Below are 25,451 nucleotides of genomic sequence, written 5' to 3'. Positions count from 1 at the left end.
ATGGAGAATCTCAGTGAGCTCCAGAACCCGCTGTTGGACAAAAACAGTAAGCACATGGTCAATGGCTATGGGGGCGACTTCCCTAATAACCAGTACCAGGAAAACATTATGAATTACTTTGCTGGAGGTGGAGGAGAGGGAGGAGGAAGAGAGGGAGGAGGAGGAAAGGTGAACAACGGCAACGTAATGAGCGGAGGTAGTTACAATACCAACGGGAAGATCAAATCTCAGCAGCTTTTGGACGCCACCTCGCTCCACCTGGCGGTCGAGGCGTTCTACAGGCCCAACTTCATCCTGTACAAGGAGGACAGCGGCAGCATCAAGGCAAAGGAATACAAAAGCGAGTGCTGCGAGACCACGTTCACGGAGAAGAAAGACAAGGAGGCGTCCAACACGGCGGGGGCGGACACACCCGCCACCGAGGATCCCCAGGCGAAGCTGCTGGAGGACGGCGAGCATGTCAAGATCCAAACGGTTTCTTACGAGGTGGAGGAGGAGGAGTACGTGGAGTATGAGGTAAGAGAGGAAACGCATGAGTGGAATAATGAAAGAAACCAACCGTTTGACTAGAATGGATTTCTTTCAAAGCTGTGAATAGAATTTTTTACAGTGTTATTCATTTTAAAACGAGGTCATTGAAAATAAGAGTATGTTGCACTTAGCCTTGAGTTTTATGCTTGCGCCATCATCCAAGGCAGTGTGCAGACCATCGAGGATGCTCAGCATTATCTCCAAAGAGATCCAGACATAATGTTTTAGTTTTAGCTTAGTAAGATACTTGATGGAAGATGATGTTCATTTCTCTGGGAGTCAGTGAGAAACTTTGTGTTCCTAACGTTCCATAACAGGTTGATGTATTCATCCATCCAGGTGTCCAGGCGCTGGCTTGTACTGTATTAATTGCGAGCGAGCGAGCCCGTAACCCTGTGGTATTTGCACACTTGTATCATCACACGATTCGGCTCGACGCCTGGATCAGACTGACATTTTACTGATCACAAATCCCACTTGATCCACTGACCTTGGCCTCGATTCCCAACTCTGGTAAAATTTACCGTCAGATAGTAATAAATCACCCGTGCCGGCCTCACCCGGGGTTATAAAGTGTGACAGTACTACAGCAATACAGTAGTTTTCACCCTCAACCGGCGTGGCCAATAGCACAAAGCACTCTAAAGGATTTAAGCGATTGGACTGGCGGCATATAGGGTATTGAGTACGAACAGTGTCCTGCTAGACACTAATGAACTGACCGCCACTCACCCGCGAGTCTGCTAGAATGAACCTGACTCGCTGTGATGAACATGTAGCTGCTAAAATGCAACGTGACACGGTTACATAGAGCTCGGGGGCTCTGCAGAGAGACGGCACATTCCACATCATGAATAAAGAAAAGAAAACACGGTTCTTCACTAACTTCCTAGAGAGAAAGAAATACATTGTTGGGCAGATGTCAAAAAGCAAATACATTTATATATACTAAATAAATGCATTTTCTGATGCGATGAAGTTCCTTCCGGTGTGCACGCGCTCTCTCTCTCTCTCTCTCTCTCTCTCTCTCACACCAGTAAACGTAGGTGGATGCACGCAAAAAGGAGAACAGATTAGAGTAAGAAAGAATAATGTTGCGCGCAATAATGCACCAACTGGAGGCTCCTCTTGGCAGTTCAAAGGTTAAGTGCACACATTACCATATTGTTCATACATTCCCACACGCTCCCTGTTCATATATGAACAAGCACGTACAAAAAAAACAGCATCATCAGTCCCCTCAGCCAGTGTCGAGATGCAAAAAAGAAAAATACACAGTGGGACTTATTATGTAGCGTCCCGGCAGACCCCTTGACACCGCAGATAAGAGGGCCGGGTATAGCGAAGACATGGAGAGAAAATTAAAAAAATATTAATCAGCCAAAAGGAGCTCTGTGGAGTTTTCCTGTAAACAAACAAAGGTTATGTTTACAAACCTCTGTGTCCTCGAACTCTAACAAACATGTTGGAGGCATTAATAAAGATGAATAAAGATTTTCTGACTATCTAAAGTTGTGCAATATTTACATGCATGTTCGCCACTGTAGTTTGCAGTGTTGCTCTTCGCTGCCTATGCTTTGCACATCACTGCCACCAAGTGTTCAGCAGGACAGCTTGACGTGTGAGGCAGGGATAATGTGTATTGTGTTGCCCACACGATGGAACGTGCACAACACAAAAACAGAAAAAAGCCCCACCAATATTACTATTTGTGCTTTTAAATAAAGGACATCGGGTGACAGCTAAATGTCAAGGTTTGCATTAATTTTGATGCTTGTTTTTAATCCGAACTATTGTGAACTACAATGGCGTACATTCACCATTGTAGCTCATGCGCAGTGTTTCAGATAACTGGGTTCAGATTCATCTCGTAAAGAAAACCGTCACTTGAAAACTCTGAAGCACAACAGAGCGGAAAAATAATCCAATCTTCTTTTCCTCTTCATGAGGGAGAAGAAAAAATATTTAGGTAGAGGCTTCCTATGAAGAAGGTTGTGAATGTGACAAAAGGATTGAACATGATGCTTTTATATCCAGGCAATTTTCTGGTAAAATCTAAACTGTTCAGTTCTCCGTAGTAACACAGCGATTTTGTATATCTAAATCAGTGGTTGGAGCATTTTTTTTTAGGAAAAGATGGTTGTTGCCCAGCCATATTTCTTGTGTTTTTTCTCTTCTTTTATTAAGGTGACCGCGTAACCTTAATAAAACCTAACAGCTCAAGAGCAATCACATGGGAAGGCAACAGTTGCTCTTATTATAGGAATGCCACACAAAAAAATTATGTGGTTGAGAGACAGTTGTAAGACGAGGGTCAGCGGTTCAAATATGTATTGCCTTTTAAATAAACTGTGTGAAATTGATCACTAAATTTAGCCTACAGGGACGTCTTTCAGGGATGTAACCAATGCACCTTTTTCACATTCCGCATGCCGACTGTGTCTTCCAAGTTTTAAAATTCCCCATTTATCTTGTCTGTTTCGCTGTACACGCAGCTCATCCTTAGTGAGTCATATTGATGTAATGAAGGAATCAGTGGGGTGTGATGGCTTTTGCCTGATTCAGCTCCAAACTGTTCAGCACCCAAAAGAGTTCGGGTCCAATCGTTAATCATCATAATCCTGCATTGTGGAGCGATAAAACCATTTCAAATGCATATTACTCGTTATCTGAAAAGTTATCGTCAGCACTTTTTAACGAGATGAGATGAAAATAGTGGCAAAGCCAGAAAAGCTGATTCACCTGATGTAGCTTTCTTTGAGATGAGCAAATTTTTCCTGCATCAAACATATGCAGCACATACACAGTTCAATAACCTGCTGTAGTAGAAGGATTACCTGCAGCAGGAAGTATTAGAAGATTGCACAGACTGAGGAATGCCACTGTCCAGGTGTTGCACACAACACGGGAAACTGTGTAAAATAATAAGCTTTAAATCCTCACCAATTCATTAAAGGTCATTAACTACAGGCAATACAAGATGTGCTCGTTCTACTTTCTCTGTAACATGCAGGTATTAAATGCCTGCTGTTTTTCGAACTAATCATAAAAAAAGAAATAGGAAAAAGGAGAAGGAGCATTTTATTTGTAAATGGGTTTATTAAACACAGCACACATTATCCAATTATCGAAACACTTTACAGATTGCCTCTGGGAGGAATCAGTAAAGTAGAGAAATTTCATCCAGGAGATTTAAATTTGTTTTTGTTTTCAAACTTGAAGGTGCATTATAAGAAACAACTGAGATTTTAATGGTATCACTTGAGAAATGTGCAATCCTCCTATGATTTGAACCTCTCGTTCTCACTTTTGCAGTTCCGTACGAGCTGCATACAGAAAACCTTTTATGCAAAAAAACAAAAAAACATCCAATTATCAACCCTCTGTAAGAGTCACTGAAAGTGTTTCAACAAATGTTTTCCCTTTGTCAAGAACCTTTTTTTTGGCTTACATCTCCACATAACAATTCCCTTTATTACTTTTTAAAATCATACAGTAAAAGATGTGTTTGTATATCCTCAGGTAACACCACTTTCCCTCCTTTTTCATTAACTTGCATTTATTCAGTTTGAGCGGAATATTGGAAAAGAGCAGTGCAGTTATTAGGCAGAATATCCAATAAGCAGAGGGCCCGGTGATGATGAGCAGCGGGCCCTGCTGAAGAGACCTCAGCAAGGCGCTGCATCGCTCTCAGCTGCGAGGTCGCAGTCATGCCGTCTGCCCTCCGCGTAGGAGATTAAAGCCAAGAGAATTTTGCCTTCAGAGGCCGACAAGCCTAACACAGGGCTAACGTCCTTCCACGTAAAAGGCCCTGTGTGCCGGAAAACCCAGACAACCCAATCTGTCTCCTTTTATCAGATCCAGCCCTAACAAGTGTACAATGGGCACTGGAGGTCTGCCAAGTGGACCCCCCTCTGTCTCCTCCTCTCCCCGGCACGTGAGATCAGGTCCCAAAAAGAAACCATACTGTTGCTCCAGGCTCGTCAGTGGGCACATCCGTGTCAGGTGGTAGATCTTCTGCAAGGTAGTACATCTAACAGCAGAGTTCCAGAGAAAATAAGACGGTTTAATCAGTTTAAACCACTCATCCCTGTGAATAGTGCTGGTAGATCCTCAGTAATGGTTGGGTTTGCAATATCATGAATTGTATTTGTTTGTAACTACTCTTTTTAAAACTATAATCTTTAAGATTTCGGTTTTTTGGTTACTGGTGGTAATGCTTAATACGTCTCTATTACAAGTCCTGGATTTCCATTTGAAATGATTTGATTTAGGTTTTGAGCTGGATGGTTTGTTCCACAGAACCATCTGAGAAGCCACCCATTGGAAAAGGGCAAGCACTTTCTAATAAGACTTGGCAGGTGATTGGATACACCATCTGTCAATCAAACTCTTGACGAAGTCACTTGGGAGACACACATACTCTGCCGATAGCTCCTCACAGGACACCGATTGCTCCAGACACCAGACACATAAGGAAACTTGAAGTCTAAAAAGAAGGATTTCTCATCTGAGATGCGATCCGGCGAGTCTTGCGTGATCACAGTAGGTGCTTTATTTGGTGGATGCTACTATCTCACACACACGTCAGTCAAATGTCAGGCAGACTGTAGACTAAATTTAACAACAAACAAAACCTCTGTCACTGCACTCCCTCTCCTACTACGGGATGGAAAGGGGTAATTGTGGGAACCAGGTCTGGCATCCCCCATCAAATAGTCTACTGGACGTATACCTGAATATGCTTCCTCTTTAAAATAACCAGATATTCTGTTCTCTGGATTACTGGAACAGCAAACTCTGACACTGACAATTTAAACTATTGTGTTGAGAGGTAACTAATGGATGGAAACGCATGTAATGGCTACAGCGGAATAAATACTAGGACACTGCTTTGATCTTGAAGTCATGTATTCGGCCCACTAAAATGGAAACATGTATTTTCACCCGCATAAGAAATCGCACTTGAGCTGGGGATAAAACTCGCCATTTATATTTGCCTGCCATCTGTTACACCAACTCCAGTGATTTAAATTTGCATTTATCAGTCCATTTCATGTTCACATAATAATTTGAGCATGTGAAAGTCGTGCCACTCCACATTTCAATAAAAATGGCCGCTGCTCAGAATTTCTGATTGAGAAACCCTTTTTTTTTTTTGCCATCAGCATTGGAGTGCTAATGCCTCGTGGGCGTGAAATCAAATATATGGGTTTTTAAATAAATACATCTCCAACTGCCCTCTGCCTCACCTGTGCAGCCTTTTAAATCAGAGCAGGTTTGATTAGAGGGCTTATCCGTTCTCACTAAATCTGAAGGGACTTGAGCTTTCGCCTTCATTAAATCTACAATGTAGTCATGCTGCAGTTCAGTGCACACACATTGTTCCCTTCTTGAAGGGTCCAGCACCCAATATGAGCCCATGTCATATAATCCTTTGTAGATGTCCCATTTGTCATTAAGCAGTCAATGACAAATCGATCTCTTGGATCATTTCAATTCAGCGGTGAGCGAGTCCGCCCGTTGGATTGTAAAGCTTGCTCACCTTGTAATGGAAGATTTTCCCTGTCGATCTGTTAAAGAAGGAATTATTTCTCTGAATCAAAGTTGTCTTAAGTCCGTTTATTCTTGCAAGAGGAAAAAGTCTGCAGCAACTGCTCAAACAGTTGTGACACAAATTTCAATGGAGCTACATTCATCACCCCACTTATAACACAATCAGGGTCCCGCCTCCTAAGTACCATAAAACACAGAGTCCTGGTATGTGCAAGACTGTTTATCCATTAGTCTTTGAACACAGATAAGTTACCTAGTCACAGCCAGAGAAGTCAAATCCTGATCTGTTTATGACCCCCCCGCCCCCCAATATAATAGGTGAACAAATGTCAACCGGCCTCTGACCCCAGTATTTTTCCACAGCCTCTGGCCATTTGGTGCCTCATCTCCCTGAGGGTTATTTAAAGTTCAATTTAGGCTCTAAAAACCCACAACATTACAACACTATATTTTACCATCACAACCTCTGCTAACCGGTGATATTTATCTCATGGTTTGGCGTGTCTCTCTTTGAGCTACATAAATTATAGGCTGCGCATCGTGGCTCCAGAAAAGTGAAGGAAATTGTGACATTCTCTCTGACCGAGAATGTCACTTAATTGTACTTTTAAATGTACCAGGAAGAAATAGGTCCCTTATTCTTATTTCCAGATCCCATAAATCACAGGTTTTACATTGGGTGATTAAAATCCCAACATTTCACATGTACATTTTGTGGTTTTACTCCATACTGTTATGTCAGCTGAATAGTCAACCATCCAGTCAGGCATCTCAAACGTTTTATTTTGTCATAGCAAATCTTAGACGTTGAATTGTTGTGAAAATTCCAGACAAAATGACATTATTTTCTACCTTTCCATTTCCGCTTGGGGCAAGATAAGAGTCAAAAGTTAAATGACACTGTCTGCACCTGCCTTTTCAAATAGCTTACTAGTCAAATCTCACAGTTCAACTAATAAAAAATAAAAAACAGAGAGATTCAAACACAGACTCCTTTCTGCCCATGACGTCTCTGATTTTTGAGAATGAGGATTAAAATTATTCAGAAAAGAAATAATCATTGAAGAAAACTTTAGATGGTTTGCTTCAACATTGTTGCTGGGGCATTGTGCAGAGGAAAATTATGAAAGTTTACACAGCATATATCACCATTTGAATGACCAACATCGTTCACTCCCTCCCTCAGACCTTGAATGCTCAAACTCAAAGAAAACATGAGTTTTGAAAACATCATTTAAGATATGATATGACAATTTTAAAATAGGTGCACAGGGGTGTCTGACAGTTTAAAGATCAGAGACGGATAATTTAGTACACAATATTCACTATATGAAACAAAATGTTGCGGGGAAAAAGCAATCGCCCATCAATAAAGAGACTTTGGATTAAACGCCGGCGGCCGTTCTTTAACCGTGGACCACAGTTGGCAATGTTCTCAGGTGGGAAACTTGTGAGGTGATTTGTGTCACAATTATAGTGATTGGTGCAGGTTGATTGATTGTCTCCTGTCTATAACCTTCCCAGAGTGAGTGGGAGTTAGCAGCACAAGAATCTGGGCCCCGTTCCACTTTTAATACACACATTGTCACACCTGCTCACATAACGAAATCAAGTAACTATCTGCATCTGTACCGGTCATCCAGTAATGAAGTATTCAATAAAATCTGAAATTTAAGCATATCAATGGACGAAGAGCAAAACCTCTTATCTGAATTTTTTTTTTGAGAATAGTAAAACAAAATGTTGTTTTCTAGCATAATGTTATTTGTTGAGGATACTCAATACATAATACAAAATACCGCTTTTTCTGAATCATTTTGCAGACAGGAGGTTTTGCACTTTGGCCATCGATATTTCATCCCTCTTTCCTCAACATGCTCAAACACTATTATAAAAACTGTGACAGTGGCCCAGTGGCTAGCATGTCCGTCTTTCAACCAAAATTTCGGTGGTTCAAGCCCTGGCTCCGCTAGTCCATGTCGATGTGTCCTTGAGCAAGACAATTTACCCCGAATTGCTCCCTGTTCCTGTGTCTATAGTAGAAACAGAATGTCAGATGCTTTGGATAAAAGCTTAATGTAATAACATTTTTTTCTCATATGTTTTCCATAGTGTGAAGCAAACAAATAGAAAGCCATGTTACTCTGGTCCCTACACTGAGAAAGAATTACTGTCCTACATAATAAAATCAACCGCACAAGGCCGGGGTGTAATCTATCAGAACTAGTTCATCAGATTCGTTGTCCGACCTCATCAGAAAGCAGAAGAGTTAATAGGAGTTAATAGCCACACTTGTAAATGGGGAGAAAAGCAGACCATCATAGAGAGTGGGAAGATGTGATTTTGTTTAAATTTGGGGATAATGGCGCATAGTTTCTGACACTCGCTCCTGGAAGACATTCATCATGTTGCACTTGATTGTTCACGTCGAAAGTGACAGCGATAGTTAAAAGAGACGGGTTCTCAAACCCTGGTTTCTTTCTTCTCTTTCCTATAACACATAGCACTTAGCAGCCGCATATGTTTAAAAATTTGTAACGTATTGAACGCTAGTGTGAATAGCTGGGCTGTTCAGGAAAAAGAGATAATATGTGAGAGTTATGTTTGAAACAGCTGAAAAGAAAAATTCTTCCCATTCTTGGTGTCGAATATAGTTCCTGAAAATAAAAAACAAAAGTAGCACAGCATCGTCTCTCTTGCCAAACTTCATGGGCGCTTCCTTAATCCTCGCCCGAATGGCAGCTCAGAGTATTAAAAAGTAAAAAACGAGAGAAAGGCTTCTGTAATGCAACGGGTTTTGAGTAATCTCAGCCCTTCGTGGACGATTACTTGTTATTAATCTGAGCAGTTTGAGGGGACAGTCGCATAATGATTGTCCCTCAGTCTGTTTGATTTAGCCATTTTATTCAAAAAGAAACTTGGGGGAGAAAAGGCTTTTTCTTTTCTTTTTTATGTATGTATAATCAGTTATCTGTTACAATTGATTGCTTTTCAGCTTTATAGCCACTCTCTGCATAACTCCGGCAGGTCACCTTCTCATTGGGTGTGAATATGTAATACAGCGTATTAAATGGCTACATGCACGGGCTCATCGATCGCCATCTAAATTATAGACGCTAGCTGCTTCACTCCAATGATTTTAAACTCAAGGTGACATTTATCTTGACATAAGGTTTTTAGTTCTACTGTGGCCAAAATCTTTGGATCTGGTGTTTGTTGTGTGGAGTTACAGTCTTAGAGCTGATATTTAGATTGTTTAATCCAGTCCCATCTGCAGCTTTCGGGTGATGTGTGAGTTTCTTTCATTCGTACATAAAGTGCTCCTGTTTGATGAAACACTATTGATGTGTTCAGTGTGGACTGTGGGCTATAAGAGCTTAACCCTTTTTTTTATTGACATAAAAACATAATTATTTCAACGCTTTTTTTATTTTGCTTCTGGGGCATTTTATGTGTTTATAGGAGATACACAGTAGAGAGGTGATAGGAGATGAGGGTAGGATAGGCACATGCAAGAAAGGTCCCAGGCCAGACAAATGTCCCCTTAATACCTCATATAGGCCCGATCAACCATTTCTAATTAAACATGGCATATACAGGAGGTATTCTGGTTTGATAGGTCAAGAACTACTTGTGATTTTCGTCAGATGTAATCCCTGATTTCATCAACAACACATTTTCGCTCGTTCATTTCAACTTGTTTACAGACACCGACGGGAATGCCAAGCGTGATGAGCGGCGTTCCTGTGTTGTAGCCTCATTACACGCTCCTGAATTGCACACGTGTCAACAAGAGGCCAGCGGCGAGAGAGAAATAACAAATATTTTGTTCATTAATTCACCACAGGTAGCACATTCACCAACCCCCCTCCGACGACTGAAATACACGTTTGAGAGGACTGCATCATGACGAGGCTTTTATTGCTGTGATCACACACTCCGCGAGTGTCCCTCTGAGGTGTCTGAGTGCGGTGGGCTTCATAGGGCTGCTGAATCCAGGCACTGTGTAAATCACAGGGTTCCTATTAAGCGTGCGGTAAAGCTTGTATTTCTTTTTACCAGCCGCCCCTCTTTCGTAGCACTCAATCACGTCTGATAAAATACAAATCCCTTAAGACAAAACCCTATAGTCACAGCTGGGGTTCGGGGCTCCTATACCCTGAAATAACTTAACATGACCATCTGGATCGCTTGATCGTGGGTACAGAGTGTATGTTCCACTGAAGCTGCATTAGGATGCAATGGGGGGAGGGGACTGAATATTGCCTTGGCTAGAACTGTGACAGACAGACAGGGAGGCCAGATGACCTGCAGATGACACTTATGCAAAGCGAACATGCACCGTCTTTTGTCGAAATTTAATTAAATAAGATGGGACTATTAAAAGGGCAGCAATCCTAATGATGTGTGCCTGCTCCCTTTTTAAATGGCATGCTTTTACTAATGGACACATCACACTGTTGCAGCCATGAGATGACATTGGGCTTATAGTTTGTGTGATTTCCCAGTGTGTACTTCTCCTCTATTGGGATTGTAAATGTGCTGAAAATGCCAATTTCTGTGCCGTATTGCATCTTTAATGGCATTCGCTCATTAACTTTGCTTATGCATTCAGCCAAGTAATTGAATTCCCTTTGGGCTGTAAAGTGGTTTCTTTCAGCATCCAGACCTCTACCTTTGTGTGGCTGCACAGTAAAGCAATTCATTCATGTAATCTCAAGCGCTGGTTTTTGCTTCATGAAATGGTTGAAAAGACAATATTAATTTCTGAGGGTGCTGTAATTTGATTCAGTGTCTTCCGTCAAGTGTGTTTGTGGTGTGCAGTTTGCTTTGTCCTCTTATACATTCAGACAAGCACATTTTTTATTTTTTTATTGTACAGTTGTTTTTCAACTCACTGACTATGTTGTTATTGCATAGCATGGCAAGGGGAAATTCCTAATAGAGGCCTGTGGCATGTAATTTAAGGACTCAGCTCTCGGAACGTAAATCTGGCTTCAAAAGCATAACAAAGTGACACATTAAGAAAACTGTTTAATTTGTATGTATTTATTTGAAATGGCCACAGAAAAATAATGCTGACAGGGTTCGTTTACTAAAAGAGTCTAAATATGTGGTAGTAAATGTAGTATAATATCCAGCCAGATTCACTGGGTCTACTTGCTGTCACATTATGTGCACAAAGACAATATGTATTTATCTATTTCACTGTCGTAAGTAAATCATGAACACTCTCGCTGTGCTTAGTCTGGATACATAAACAACGCAAATAAAAACAACATCAAATAAACGGGACGCCCGCGAGACGCTTCTTAAACAGTGGAGTGGCTCAACCCCGACATTAAAATTCATGTTCGCCCCGACGCCGTCTTCCTATGATTACCTGCCTGTCACTCAGGTGGTGAGGTGCGAAACATTCACTTGACATCGGGACAAAAGAATAAAAAGGTACAAAGACAAATCTCCGGGGAGAACGGAGAGCAGAGGGTAAAAAGCAGAAGTGGACAGGGGCACATTTCCTGTATGCTGTTGGATGCAATTTGACAACAAATAAATTATACAAGCCCTCCTCTTGGTTTTGCTGTCATGGCTGAGTGGTGAAACCATCCATTAGTTCTTCATTACCTGTCAGCCTGTTGCCACATGTCGACAGGGTTTACACCCCACAAGACATATCTGAGCAGCGAGCAGCACCGGCATGCATAGTCATTAGGACGTTTGGGCACATACAACTGTTAACCACACACACACACACACACACACACACACACACACACACACACACACACGCTTATTAAAAGTCAGGTAGGGAATGGGTAAACACAATTCTGTTTACTTCAAATCAAACGGCTTCTCGGTAAATCCAAAGTCTGTCAGTCTGTCCTGTGTGCTAGTTTGCACTCTTGAGAGTGTGTGATTTGAGGAAAAATAAAAGATAATGCTACATATGTAATGTTCCATGGGACAACTTTGCAGAGGGATTGGTGGCCTGTTTTTTATCTGCAGCTGTTTGAAAGTTTCATGATTTATGACCTTCCTCTCCATCCAGACAGGCCTGCATGTTGGCTTCCTGTGATGTCCCGCGTGCCGGTCTGCACAGACTCCAGCCGACCTCATTGTTCACTCGCTTGACTTTCTTCCTCCGCCTCTCTCGCCCTGTTCCCTGATAGCCTAAGCTAACCAAACAGCTTGTATCCCTAGATGATGTATGGTTTCATTCTCCAAACAGCCAGAAGGCTGCGTAGATATTGTCAGTAAGCTCTGAGGCACCGAGCAGGGCAGGGCTCGCTCTGAAGAGAGATTGCGCTATTTCACTTGCTTAAGGCTATGAACGCAGAATGACATTATGCAGAATGTGGGCCGCATTATGCTCGTTTGTTATGACCTTTTTTTTCTTTTTTGAGAATGAGAATATATCGATCATCTCGGCTGGGGTCTGTGTTCACAGCTTTTTAACAGATTCATAAGCTTCTCAGCTTGACAACACAGAGAGGCATTGACTGAGGCTGCAGAGACGGATTACGAAGTTTTTGCTTGCTCGTTCGATTTTTTTGAGTTTATTATACTTGTTATGTCCTCTAGGATGCCTATTTTTTTTATTAACAGAGAAAGCATGTGCATCTGTTTTTTCCCTACCATTAGTGGGCAGGGCCCCCACACATTTTCACCACCCACGCACTAATCCCCACCATCCATCCGGCAACATGATACACCAGAGCCACGTGTTATGAAAACTAATTGAAAATGTTTTCACCCCTTAAAGTATTTTAACTCCCCACACTCTCACCTAGTTAGAATAACTTTTAATACAAAGCAAACACCATAACATTACTCTGCTGCTGACTGAAATAAAACTCACAAACAGAACATAAAACACAACAGAATTACATGTTTGTCATTGCCGTTCATTTAAATTATTCAGCCTCAATTCCCAGTAGGGGTTTCCCTAAGATGTAGCTTTACATTTAACAAGATAAAAGTAATACTCAGAATTCAGCAAATCCTCCTGCTGCCTTTTGTTTTCCTTCAACTCAAAGAAAATCTAACAGTAAATACAATAACTAATTTGGTAACACTTATGATGCCAATGTCAATAATGCATTATAAGCATACTTATGCTTTATAATCTGCTTATAGCAATGTTTAACTATACTTAAGTATATCATATTTATAACAATAATAATAATAATAGCATTATAAAGACTTACGTTCGTATGGTTTAGTATCATAATTCTTCATAATTGCATGGTGTATTATAATTTCCATATTTGTATGCATTATGATGTGATGTGTGTTTATCTAAGGGCTAAGTGGTTATTGTTGTGTCTTGCATTGTTTTAATTATATTTTTTACTTTACATAAAGCGTCCAACCATGAAGTAGAATCATACTTAATCTTATAATTAAAGCCATTATCAATGACTTTGTGGTCATAACTTTAAACATACAATGCTATAAGGAGACCATGATGCATCAGAAGTATGTTTATATTGTTAGTATGTTTATCAGTAACAAAAAGTGGATTTGATAGCTTTCTTTTAACTTTGAAAATTCAGAAGCAAAAGAGACACACGCCCGGTGCCAGTGAGGCAAAATGTTTTTCCCAGCACCAACACCTGGACTAGACTAGAAAACGACAACTCCATCCAGGCTTGGTGCGGGCTATGCTCGTCCAGGCCCGAGGCCAGCGCACACCGAGGTGGGCTGCAGCTGGGTGTACTCAAAACGCTTGGCTTCTACCGAGGTAATATACCAAGCTGTGGTTGAAGAGGAAACACTGTCATCTTTGGATTTGAAATACAAATTCACACACAACGATAGGTACACAACAACAACGAAAAACAGACGAAGGGATTACGAGTTATAAAGCCACTGAAAAGAATAAGACGTCAGATTGCTAAATGAAAATGAAGGACGAGCTTTTCCTTTGTTAGATTTCCATCTTAAATGTGATGATTGAGCTTTTGATAATGTCCTCATGTTTTGTCACATTTCCCCCCCTCACCCATCTGATATGATGAAATATTCAGCTTCACATTGAAGCTCATTTTCTGCTATACAACAGTACACTGTTAGCCTTGATTTCTTCATTTATTTCTCATGTTCCACCCTATTGCTGGCTCATCTTTCAAACAGGATGATGTGTGAAGGATGCAGCTTAATGGCTTGTATAGAAACCGCAGGCTAAATCTGTGATTTCTTTTCATTACAGGCAGCCTGGAAAATAAATCTCTCTTCTTAGTCTTGCCTTTGTCGTGGGGCAGAATAAATGTTATATATGTACGTACATTAAAGGTTGTTTGGGCAAATGTGGTCATGAAAAAAACGTTGACATTTGTAACACACCCTGATCTTTTCTGCCGTGGCTTCACGGCTGAGAACCCCCGAAACAGTATGCAGATGTACGAGCGCCTATTCTTTTTCGCTGAAGGCGTTTCAGTTTCATGTGAGGAACTTTGCATGGAGCGTGAAATAGTTCCATAAAGCTTTAGGGAGGAGGTGTGTTTGATTCATAACTATTTCACATTTGAAATGAAGTGTACCTTCAACCGTATCCACCGTAGCTGCTTCTTCTTTAATGCCATCTGTTGTTTGGATGCCAAAATGTAGGAATCTGCATATCTCAAAACTAATGAGAAACTAATGGCCCGTCACAAAAAGTCCATGAATACGAGCTCTGACATTACGGGGAACGAAATGATCCGGAATGCAAGTGACTCGTCTATGTTTTGTTTCCCCATTACACAAAATAGCTTTTTCTCAGTGAATGCAGATTATTTCTCCGTCGACTCAAAAATCACCTCTACCTGTACAGAGACAGAATAGCGTTCATCTTTTACAAGGAAATTGGCCTTTGTCTATATGTCTGTCAGCAAATGCACTTGACCAATGATCAAACCTTTCCAAAACTTCACAGGAAATGGATGCACTGACTGTTTTTGACAGAGGGTGCTACAGCTTGTGTTCACTGATTCTGATTGACCCAAAGGGATGCTGCAAATATCAGATACAAGATATGACATGAGGGAAGAACAAAAACCACCAAATGATGTATATCTTTTCTAAAGTTGCAATTAATTATGAAGGGTTTGCTGTCAATGAATAGTTTGGCATTCTGGAAAGTACTCCTATTACCTTTATTGCCAAGAGCTTGATAAGAAGATTGGGACCACAGTTTGAATGCTAAAACAATGAAGCTGCAGCCAGTAGCCAGTTATCTGATTGGAAGCAGACAAAAAATAAGCCAGACGGACACTGCCCAATGCTAACAACATCAGACTATCAGCACCTCGAAAGCCAAGTTATGAACACAATGTATCTTGTTTATTTAATCCATATAAACGCAGAAGTGTTAATATGACACGTTCTGTTTTTATGGGGGATTATGTGCCAGACTATTTCTTGGCCGTTAAGGTGGCCACTTCCGCACATAACCTCCTCGTGAAACCGTGATTGTCATTTTCACACTTTTGTTAGGACTAAACAATCAACATAAATATAATTTCAAAGGGAAAGTTCACCCCAAAATAAAAAACACGACAAAATACTTATTTCAGTCTTGACTGTTTTGGTTTGAGTTGCCTAGTTTTGGACATATCGGCCATAGAAGTCTCTGACTTCTCTCAAATATAATGGGACTTTATGGCACTTGGAATGTGGTACTCAAAGTGCCAAGAAAATTAACAGCAACTCAACAGCAATGTTTCTTTCCAGGAATTATGACCCAGTTATTCAAGATAATCTACAGACTTTGCTAAACGTTGGTCCAAGAACAACAATTACTTTGGCACTTCGACCACAAGCCGAGAGCCATATAGTCCCATTGTATTGGAAAGAAGGTAGACATTTCTACAGCCAATGTCTCAGAACAATCTATATACATAAATAGCACTACAGATAAGGGGGGAAATATGTATTATTGATGTTGGGGTGAACTGTCCCTTTAATTCAATAAGATGATGAGCAGATTCCTTTGCCTTCCAAGCTGTTCCCTTTCGTCTTCATGCTAACCTAAGTTAAGCTAACCGGCTACTAGGCGTAGTATTACATTTACCGTATAGACATGGCTGAGGTATCGATTGACTCTTCTATTCCCCAAAATGTCAAATTACGTCAGTGTCAGAGAGTAGCTGGACGCGCCTGTTTGTTCACTTCTACATCACCACTCATAAATTGGAACATTTCATTAGTTCAAGTTCAGGACACAAACCGGATGTGCGTTTTGACCTGAGTTGTTCTCTGCAGACGGACTGCTCCAGCGACAGCGAGAGCGAGGACAACTTCATCGTCATCCCTCCACGAGACCACCTGGGCCTGGCCATCTTCTCCATGCTGTGCTGTTTCTGGCCTTTGGGGATTGCAGCGTTTTACTTCTCACAAGGGGTAAGGACAGACAGACACACAAACACACACACGAACGAACGCAATGCCGACGCCCTCAAAAATTGTAGTGTGTCACACATGTTGTTGAATGATACTGTATCTGTTTGTCGAGGTCTAACATATGGCAGGTACATCCTCCCACACACACACACACTTTGTTGACATGCACGCAGACATGCGCATACTCAGCTCTGTGACCACATCTTTGTCACCAAAAGATGAAGGCCTATCACACATAAAAAATTACACTTACTGCCAACGCAAGGCCTCTTTTTACTAGGCAACCCATCAATAAATCAAGGCCAATCTGTAATGGCTGCTTGATGCTCTGCAAACAGGCCGAAAGCCACCTTTCCAAAGAGCGTATTAATCACTTTTCAAGCCTCTTATTTTCAAACTCCCAAAAAAAGAAGCGGCGATAAGAATACTAAAAAGAGAGACAGCCTTTGAACTGGTCGTGTTTTAAAGAGGATTGAACATGAAGGCAATTACAGGTGTGCCGACGTATTAAAGGCGATGAGCACTCAGACACAGTAAACAGCCGTGCTCGAGCTGTCGTTAAGCTGTTGTATTTGTGGGAGGAAATGCATGAAAACACACTAAAAGTGAGAAGTACTTTACAACATTGGATTTTCTCTCGGAAACTTTTAGACGGTGCATCTTTCTGAACTGTTGTTTAACCTTGACTGTCTTTATTTACGGTTTAGATATCAGATCTTACGAGAGCTTTAAAGTTCAATACCTTAATGGGTAATAGACAACACAATATTGACTTGCCAGAGATATTTACTTTGACAGAGAGATAACGCCATGCTGCTATGAACTGTAGAGACAACAGATACAAGCCAGTGTGAACTCAGAGTGCGACCTGTCACGGCGTGACAAGGCACCACTGTTCGTTTTGAAGCCGACATCGGCAATCTGCACATAATAGTTGTCTTAATGGACACCAACTGGATTTCCTTCCTCTTTGCAGTTGTGTGGGAAACAACTTCGCTGATAAGCTGTGCGTCAACCAAAGAGCCGAGGAATCGCTACTCGTTTGTCACTATTCGATTCTCTTTCTTATAAGTGCGCCATCAACGGCTAGCCCCCACACACATGTAAACACACACATTATGCACACACTAAGGACAGAGAAGCTTTTCAGTGAATTCTCCTGCCTTTGACGATGAATTCTTATCAAAAGCATGAGCATTTAGCCGACTTATCCGCAGTGAGGGGTGGGGGGAAGTCGTCCGAGGCAGATGAAGGCAGTCAGTGAATTATCTTGTCAGGAGCTAATTTGATTCTTCCTGGGTAATTACGGGGAAGTGATGGCTGTGTTTAGGGATGGATGACTTTTCTGCCAATCTTCTTCCTTTAGAAGGTGGCGTCCAGAAGAGCTGTCAAGGAAAAGATGTAGTGGGAGTCGCTTCATTTTATAGCTCAATAACCCACTTCACTGGTCTCCATTTCATTCAATCGTTCAAAGAGCGCTCCCCACCCCCAAACTAAATTAATTAATTCTGCAGGATTTAGCACAAGGATGTGGTACGTTTTAACAGTGAACTTGTGAACTATGCCCCATCTGAGAGAATATGTGGATCTAATCACGTCGCATGCAAGGTCTGCGACATTGATGTTGAATCTAGCCTTAAAAACGTTGAATGCTCCCTTTCCCAACTTTACCGTTTTTGTCATTGCTACTCTCGGCCTTCGTCGGGCAGCGCATGCAGATGCATTATGGGATTAAACAAGGGGGAGGCAGATTAAGCCGAGACGAAAGGTTTAGAATTGATAACGCATCAGCTCGGCCACTTACTTCGAGGGCATTTGCAACAGCTTAGCGGCTGTAATAGAGTCCGTGGATGGCAGATCGATAGTGTTTTTGTCTAAATGGAAGGTCGGACCTTGTGAAGACAGAGAGAGCCGCTGCATGACCTCCCACGGAGAGGAGTTTGAGGGAGGGCATCTGCAAAGAAAATAAACCTGCATTCATATGCTGCTTTATCCCTCATATCCCATATTGCCAAAGACTACATCTTTAATTCTGTGTATGTCTTTACGGCAAACAGTGCTTTACTATTTCAGGACGCAGCGTTCATCGCCCACACACACACACACACACACCTGATAATGACTAAAATATTGGGAATATCTGGGGGGTGGAATTAGCTCGGAGCATTTGATAGAGAAGCAGAATTGAGTTTCAATTATTGCCACTAATAGGGTGAGTGTTTTGTTTAGAGAGGCTGATGAATTTCTCTCGGCTCAGAGACATCTGTGCTGGGGGAGGCAGAGTTGAGGATTCCTTTCGCAATGTTTATAAGGCTCCACTGAAGTTATTTTACAGCCCACAAGTCATCACAACAGATGGAAATTGATGAGCAAATTTTTTATTTTTTAACAGTTCATGTATTTGTATGCGTGTCTCTGTGTAAGAGGTGGAAAGACAGACACAGAGGAAGAGAGCAAGAGAGACATTTGTGGCTTTGTGGGCCGTTTATTGAGAAGAAAAACATGTTATGGGTGCTGAATTGACTTCCCGAGAGCGCGTCGCAATGCGAGTCTCAGTGCAGCAAAGTCTGTGATGTTATCTTCTTTTCTATGACACCACATTTCAATCATTTTGTCAAGGTTGTGGAGATAAAGCCTTTATGCTTCTCACCATTTTCCTCTCAAGGGGATTCAAGGAAAACTACATACTGTATATACGGCACATTTTACACAGCTGATGCTGACAAGGGAAAGAGCATAGGTGCGTGCGCATGCACACACACACACACACACACACACACACACACACACACACACACACACACACACACACACACACACTGTACTCATCTGTTTTGTCCACATTATAGTATCATTATATTTAGTGTTTTTGAGTCATGACCCTCAAGAGCAGCAACATGCTGATATTTCATTATTAATTTTCGGTGGAAAATTATGAATAAAGCAATTGATTAATAACTGTTTTTGGTGGAGAAATTACATAAGTATCATGTGCCCTTTAATTCTGCTTTCTGCCAGTGATGCGGACAATTAAACTATCCAGTGTCACATTAGACTTTTTTGAGGATTCTCTCTTTCTAGAGACCTTGATGTGGGGTCATAATACATAATCAAAACGTCTGAAAGCTAACTTCAACCTAATTTTTCAGTATGTAACAACCTAGCTTTTTTTTTTCTTTTATTTATGATGTATTTATTATTTTGGTAATAAACTGCTGTGGTTAAAGACTGTGAGATGCAAAGCTGGCTGCTCCATGAACATGGTGTTTGGTGCCTACAGTGCAAGAGAGATTCAGACAGTTTGTCAGTGATAAATAGAGTTCTACATATCTGATCTTTGATAAATGTCTTCATACCCTAAAGATAACCCTAAAAGGGCAACATGCAACGTTACAATGAAGATCTGATTTAACTAAAACAAACATAAACCACTTGAAAGGAGTAAGTAGCCATTACACAGCTGGAAAGGCATCTGTCCTTTTTTGTGCTTTTTCTTTTGCAGGGAAATGTGCCATCGCTGTCTTATTATTCTAATATTAAAACCCAGGACACATCACACTTTGTGTCAGTTGGAATTTGCATCTGTCGTACTGAGTTAACTAGCTCAATAAGTACAGACAAAAAGAACAAGCATGCGGAGCCATATGGGGGGAAATGGAGTCTGGATGGGAGTTGGTTCACTGTCTGAAGTGGATGCTCTTTTCTGTTTGTATGACTGTAGTGCAAATGTTAAGGCTATGAGTAATATGAATAATACAGTATTGTGGTCCAATAATTATATCAGTTAATATTACTATTTATTTAAAAAATGAAACAAAAATGAAAACAAAAAACATATTTATAATAATTGAAAAAAATAAACAACAGTTTGACATGTAGCCTATTTATGAGCTATTGAATATTAACTGCTAGTCTCTCCATTTACCTTAGGCTCTCCCTTTAGTTGGCCGTGCAGAGCACAGCTAAAAATAAAGGAGCAACAGGGTCAGGTACCTGAACCAGCTGGCTCCTCTAAATGAGGAAAAGCAGTGGCTCGGCTCCAAAGTCCTCATTCTGTGACGATGAGCAAGGTTAGGCATTCTGCAGAGAAAACCTCATTTGATCCACTTCTACACAGTCTGAGAGCAAAAATCAAATGTTGATTTGTGTAGCGCCTTGCTTTGGTGTTTATTTTTCTATTCATCACCACTGCCAGATAAAAAATAATCATCACAGCAGACCGCATTCCACTACCAGCCACAATTCCTCTTAACCTCAGCCATGAACAAGAAACGTAACCTTGTCTTTTATTTTCCAGCTCCACTTCCAAAATGAATGGGGCTTGCTTTTTGCAAGAAATGACCGTGGCCTCCGAGTTGGAGGTCTGATGTCTGCTTCATCACATCCACACACTATCAGCTCCATTATCATTAGTAACGAAGGTCATTTTGCACACTCACAAACTACATTTTTACACAGAGAGTGCTCTGGCAAACATTCAGCTCAACAGTGTGACCAATGTATTGTGTTATAGGTACAATACATTATAGTTGTGCATTGATGCCATCTCATCTCATTAGTTTGAGATTATTATGTGATTCAGAAATTAGTTGAGGAGGGAAGACACTGGAGGATGAAGTACAGTGGCTTTTTTTGACTTTGTAACAATTTAAACTCTTCCACTCTATTCAGCTTTATGAATGAAAACAACAAATCAAAAACAGAGACTCTCTTTTTTCCATTTCCCTCATGGCAAGCAAGTGCATTGGAATAGTAAGACAGCTGGAAGACACTCAGAAAACGCAGCCGTGTAAACACATGAACAATGGGCAGGATAAACAAGAGAACCCTCTATCGATTGTTTTATTTTCAAGCAAAGTACTCATATCTGGTATGGAATAATACAAGCAGCAAGAGCCCTGAAGGCATCACTTTAGCCGATGTGTCCTATCTGGCTCATAAAGGTCGGCTCAGTTCCTCCATCTCACTCATTAACTGGGACTTAATGCTTTATCGAACCCTTTTAATAGGATTAAATATTTGAAATACTGTTGACAAGAGAAACTCCATAGGGCACCTTTAAGTTATTAAGTATCAAATTATTTTAAAAGTTGCTTGTTTGGACATTCAGAACATATCTACAGCCTCCACACGCCCTCAACATGGAGATGGCTGAGCCGACAGCTTGTAGTTAACAGTGTTAACCTTAGGGAAACCGGAGTGGGAGGAGCTGTGTGTCAGGGACAACGGCGTTGGTTGGCGTTATCAGCTGTAACTGTCCAATGATTCAACCAGTGGGGTATAACGGAGGGACTCACATACACTAAAATGCACTAAAAGCACATAGAAGAGAACACACACAGAGAGAGAGCAGCTTCATTGCCTGCTCAGGTAGATTACTAATATCTTTACTTTGGAAACAGTTGTTTACCGCTATATTCACGCTCTGAATAGCGTATTGAGATCGTTAAAAGCTGCTGTGATCAATAGTTCTGGCAATTGTTTAAAATAAACGACATGCAACGTTAAAGGGGACACTCGTAGTGACCCGACTCGGCACTAAACGATTTAAGTTGTTTTATACTGCGGTCAGTCTGAGTAAAACAAACTGTTATTTAAGCAGAATGGTTAATACAACAACCCACACAGAGGATCTATATGTGCCTATAGGGGGTTGTAAAAAATGCACTATAACCTTAAATACTTGGTAAGTCGGTCATGCTGATGGGGGTTGTTGTCTCATGCAAAAGAGCACACAAACCTGCTTTTTGATGATTCAAAAGGCATAACAATGTTCATCTTTTACGTTTGAGCACAAGTTGTTGACATATTATCCATATCTTCCATAATAGTTTCCAAACAATAGCAGCACTGTCAAAATGTACTCTCCATATTATGTGTGTGTCCGACTGTGAAAGATGTTTTGCTGCTGAATCTCTGTGGTTCTTTGTCAGTGTTTTTTTCTTCTCTCTTTAATTATGATAAATCTGCTTTTCTCAGATGTCATTTATGATTCAGAGCCACCCGCTGATATGACCAGAACCTCCAGTCCTTGACATTTTCACACTAATTGCCATTTTTTAGTCCCGTCATGCATGATGAGCCCTCCTGGGTTGCGCTGAGCAGCTCGGGCAATGGGCACCACCCCCTCCCCTCCAGTTGCATATTTTCCACAGACAACCACAAAAATAATAGACAGCTTCTGTAATTATGGTTCTTTTGAAAAATAGGTTACCCTTTCTCCTGAGGTCCCCCTCTAAACTGTATCTGACTTTCTTCTTCTCTTGCATGTCCTCCTTCCCAGACCACCAAGGCAGTGAACAAAGGTGACTTCCCACTGGCCAACATCGCCTCCAGACGTGCTTTGTTCCTCGCCGCCCTCTCCATCACTATAGGCACCGGTGTGTATGTGGGAGTGGTGGTAGCTCTTATCGCCTACCTTTCTAAACCAGGACACATATAGCAAACGCACCTTCCCTCCAAAACACCTCCGGGGAGCCCAGGTAGAGAACGACCGCCTCGTGGGATCGGCATTGCTCCTGCAGACTTCGTGGAAAAGTTTTCAGAGGATGTACAGTCTTTCCCTCCGCCTTTCGTTTCTCTCCAGCTTCCCTCTCCCCACAGGCCCCCAGTCAGCCAAGATTAGCCACACTGACTGGAGAGAGGTCAAGCTGGAGGGTGAGAAGAAGGGGAATTGGGGATAGAGAATGGGTTTTGTGTTGTTGTTGTTGAGACAGGGAGAGGGTTTGAGTAATGGATGTATTCCATGTTGGAGTCCAGTTCTGCATCCCATTGACTTTAACTCCAGTTGACATCATCCTCTTTTGGCTGTTTTTTAACTTTCAAGACACACTGAGGAGGAACGACTGAGACAATAACGCTGCTCACTTCAGCAATTATTAAAGAGCAGAGGTTGTGGAGGGTCAGAAATCAATGCACATCACTCTTAAACCAACTCTATGTCGTCGTCATTTAGGCTGCAGTTAAAATTGGAGCCTCTCCGTGAATCTCCCATCATCTCAGTGTGCCACCCAGGACTGTCTAGACCGTGAGCTGCCCTCATCGACTCAAAAATACCAAGGCTGCCATTTGTCTCTGGGCTACCTGCCTCACAGTAGATGACCACACTCAACATTGTCTTCAATCCTGACAAAGGAGGGCTTTCATTTTTGGAGAAACTTCAGAGAAACAGAACCATTGATTAGAAAAAGAAGAATAAAGCTCCAAGAGAAAAAAACATGATCAAACATGATTAGAGGCCGTTTTCTGTCTCAGTGAACAATATGCACTGGCATGAATAACAAGACTCTCGATGGAGCCTCAGGCCTGTATTTTACCTCAGAGGAGGTGTCCATCCATCAAAGACATGCCCTGGAATCTAACAATATCTGTTCACGCCAGATATGGTTTGCCTGCGTACATGCAAATGTGCTTTGTTTTTTATGTTTGTCTTTTTGTGTTCCCTGCTGTCTGAAGGCACCTTGATTGATCTTGCTTTAAGGAATGTTCATGTGTCGAGCCTTTAAAGTAAAGTGCTGTATGCTAGGTGGCCAGATGGTCCGAAATTTCAGGGGAAACCGGCATGCAGTGTCTCCCAAAAAACGCTGCATCTGTAAAGGCAGTGTGAAATGAAACATCAGCCATCACAATGGGCGAGGAAGTTATAAATCAGGTAAATAATGTAATTAAAAGGCAGGCCTTACCTATCCTCCAGGGTTGTGCATATAAACAAAGTGTTGCAGTCGGACAGCTTTGAATTTATCTGTGGTCAATTATTCTTTGCATGACTCTAGCTATGCCAGCAGTATACTGCTACGCATGATTGATTGGATGTAGAACTTGTTTTTGTCAGATTATAATAAAAAAAGCCTCAATTAAAAGTGATCAGGCTATGAAGAGGCTCATATTTTGTGCAATGCTTTAAATCACATTCCCTAATTCGGCTATTAAAACAGAGGATATTCCACAGTAATAAAGCATTGAGACTTCAATTTGTTCCTTCAGAAGGTAATAATTATTACTGAAATTCACAGATTCTCTTTGTATGAAGGGATTATTGATTACAGAGATGTTGTTGTTGTGTTGTGGACCCAGGCAGCCATTAGCTCGAGCCTCTAGAGGCGACGTCAGGGCCTGCATTAGTCATACCTGACATTCATGGTGCACAATTAGCTCCCTGATAATGACTTTTTTTTCCGAAGGAATGTGTACTCTCTGGAGCATAGCCTTAAAATAGCACAACCACATTAATTTCACTAATAAGCCACTTTTGGCGTCGCTGGTTGCTGTCAAAGCCTGCAAGTAAACAATCCATTAACACATCTTCGGCTCAGAGAACATTTTAAAAATAACCGTGCAAGTCGGTTCTGCCGTACTAATCAAAAGTGATTTTTTTTTTCCCATGCTCTCCACGAAGGAAAGTTTCCAGTGTGCTTTGCTTAAATAAAAAACTGCAGCTAAGGCTCCAAGCTTTTCTTTTGAATTATATTTTCGGCTGCCTGTTTGAATAAACAAAGAGGCAGTCGGAAGCTGAATGCCGATTGATTTCTCGGAGTTTGTTCGGGGCCCTGTTATTCACCCCATTGAGTCATCTGAAAAGCCGGTCATTACACTGTATACGTTTGGCCTTACAACCACCGACCCCCTTCGGACCACATGTTCCCTGTGGCAACTCAAGAGCCCGCTGATTCCATGTCGGTGTACACACAGATCATCACCATCACTGTAACTATACCGAAAGACTCTGTGCGTCTGCTTTCATCTCTTGGAGAAAGTTTTATTGCCGATAACGATGAACATGCTTTGTGTTATGTAGCGTGTCATTCAAAATGATGTATTTTTATCTGGCTTCTTTGGCAACCTGCAATGTGTTACAACGCGGGTTTCACTGCTGTTATTTCCTTCTCATTGTGATGAGTTAATGTACACATCCATGCAACAAAGACGATCGCTCAATGCATTCTTCAATGCCAGGGTGGTAGTGCTCTCTTCGTGTCGTGCTC

The 25,451-nt window shown here is 41.4% G+C and overlaps 1 protein-coding gene across 1 annotated transcript; it reads left to right on the top strand.

Moving 5' to 3' along the window:
- On the top strand, nucleotides 1–22,912 carry syndig1l (synapse differentiation inducing 1-like; the record flags this gene model as incomplete). The annotated part of the gene is made up of 3 exons (XM_079215371.1): nucleotides 1–516; nucleotides 16,333–16,470; nucleotides 22,754–22,912. The coding sequence occupies 3 exons, from the start codon at nucleotides 1–3 to the stop codon at nucleotides 22,910–22,912; spliced, it is 813 nt and encodes a 270-aa protein (XP_079071497.1).
- Nucleotides 22,913–25,451: the final 2,539 nt, after the last annotated feature.

This window comes from Taurulus bubalis, assembly GCF_910589615.1.
Source record: "Taurulus bubalis genome assembly, chromosome: 3".
Lineage (NCBI taxonomy): Eukaryota > Metazoa > Chordata > Actinopteri > Perciformes > Cottidae > Taurulus > Taurulus bubalis.
Note: the sequence above shows the minus strand (reverse complement) of the source record. Positions and strands in the feature narration are given on the sequence as shown.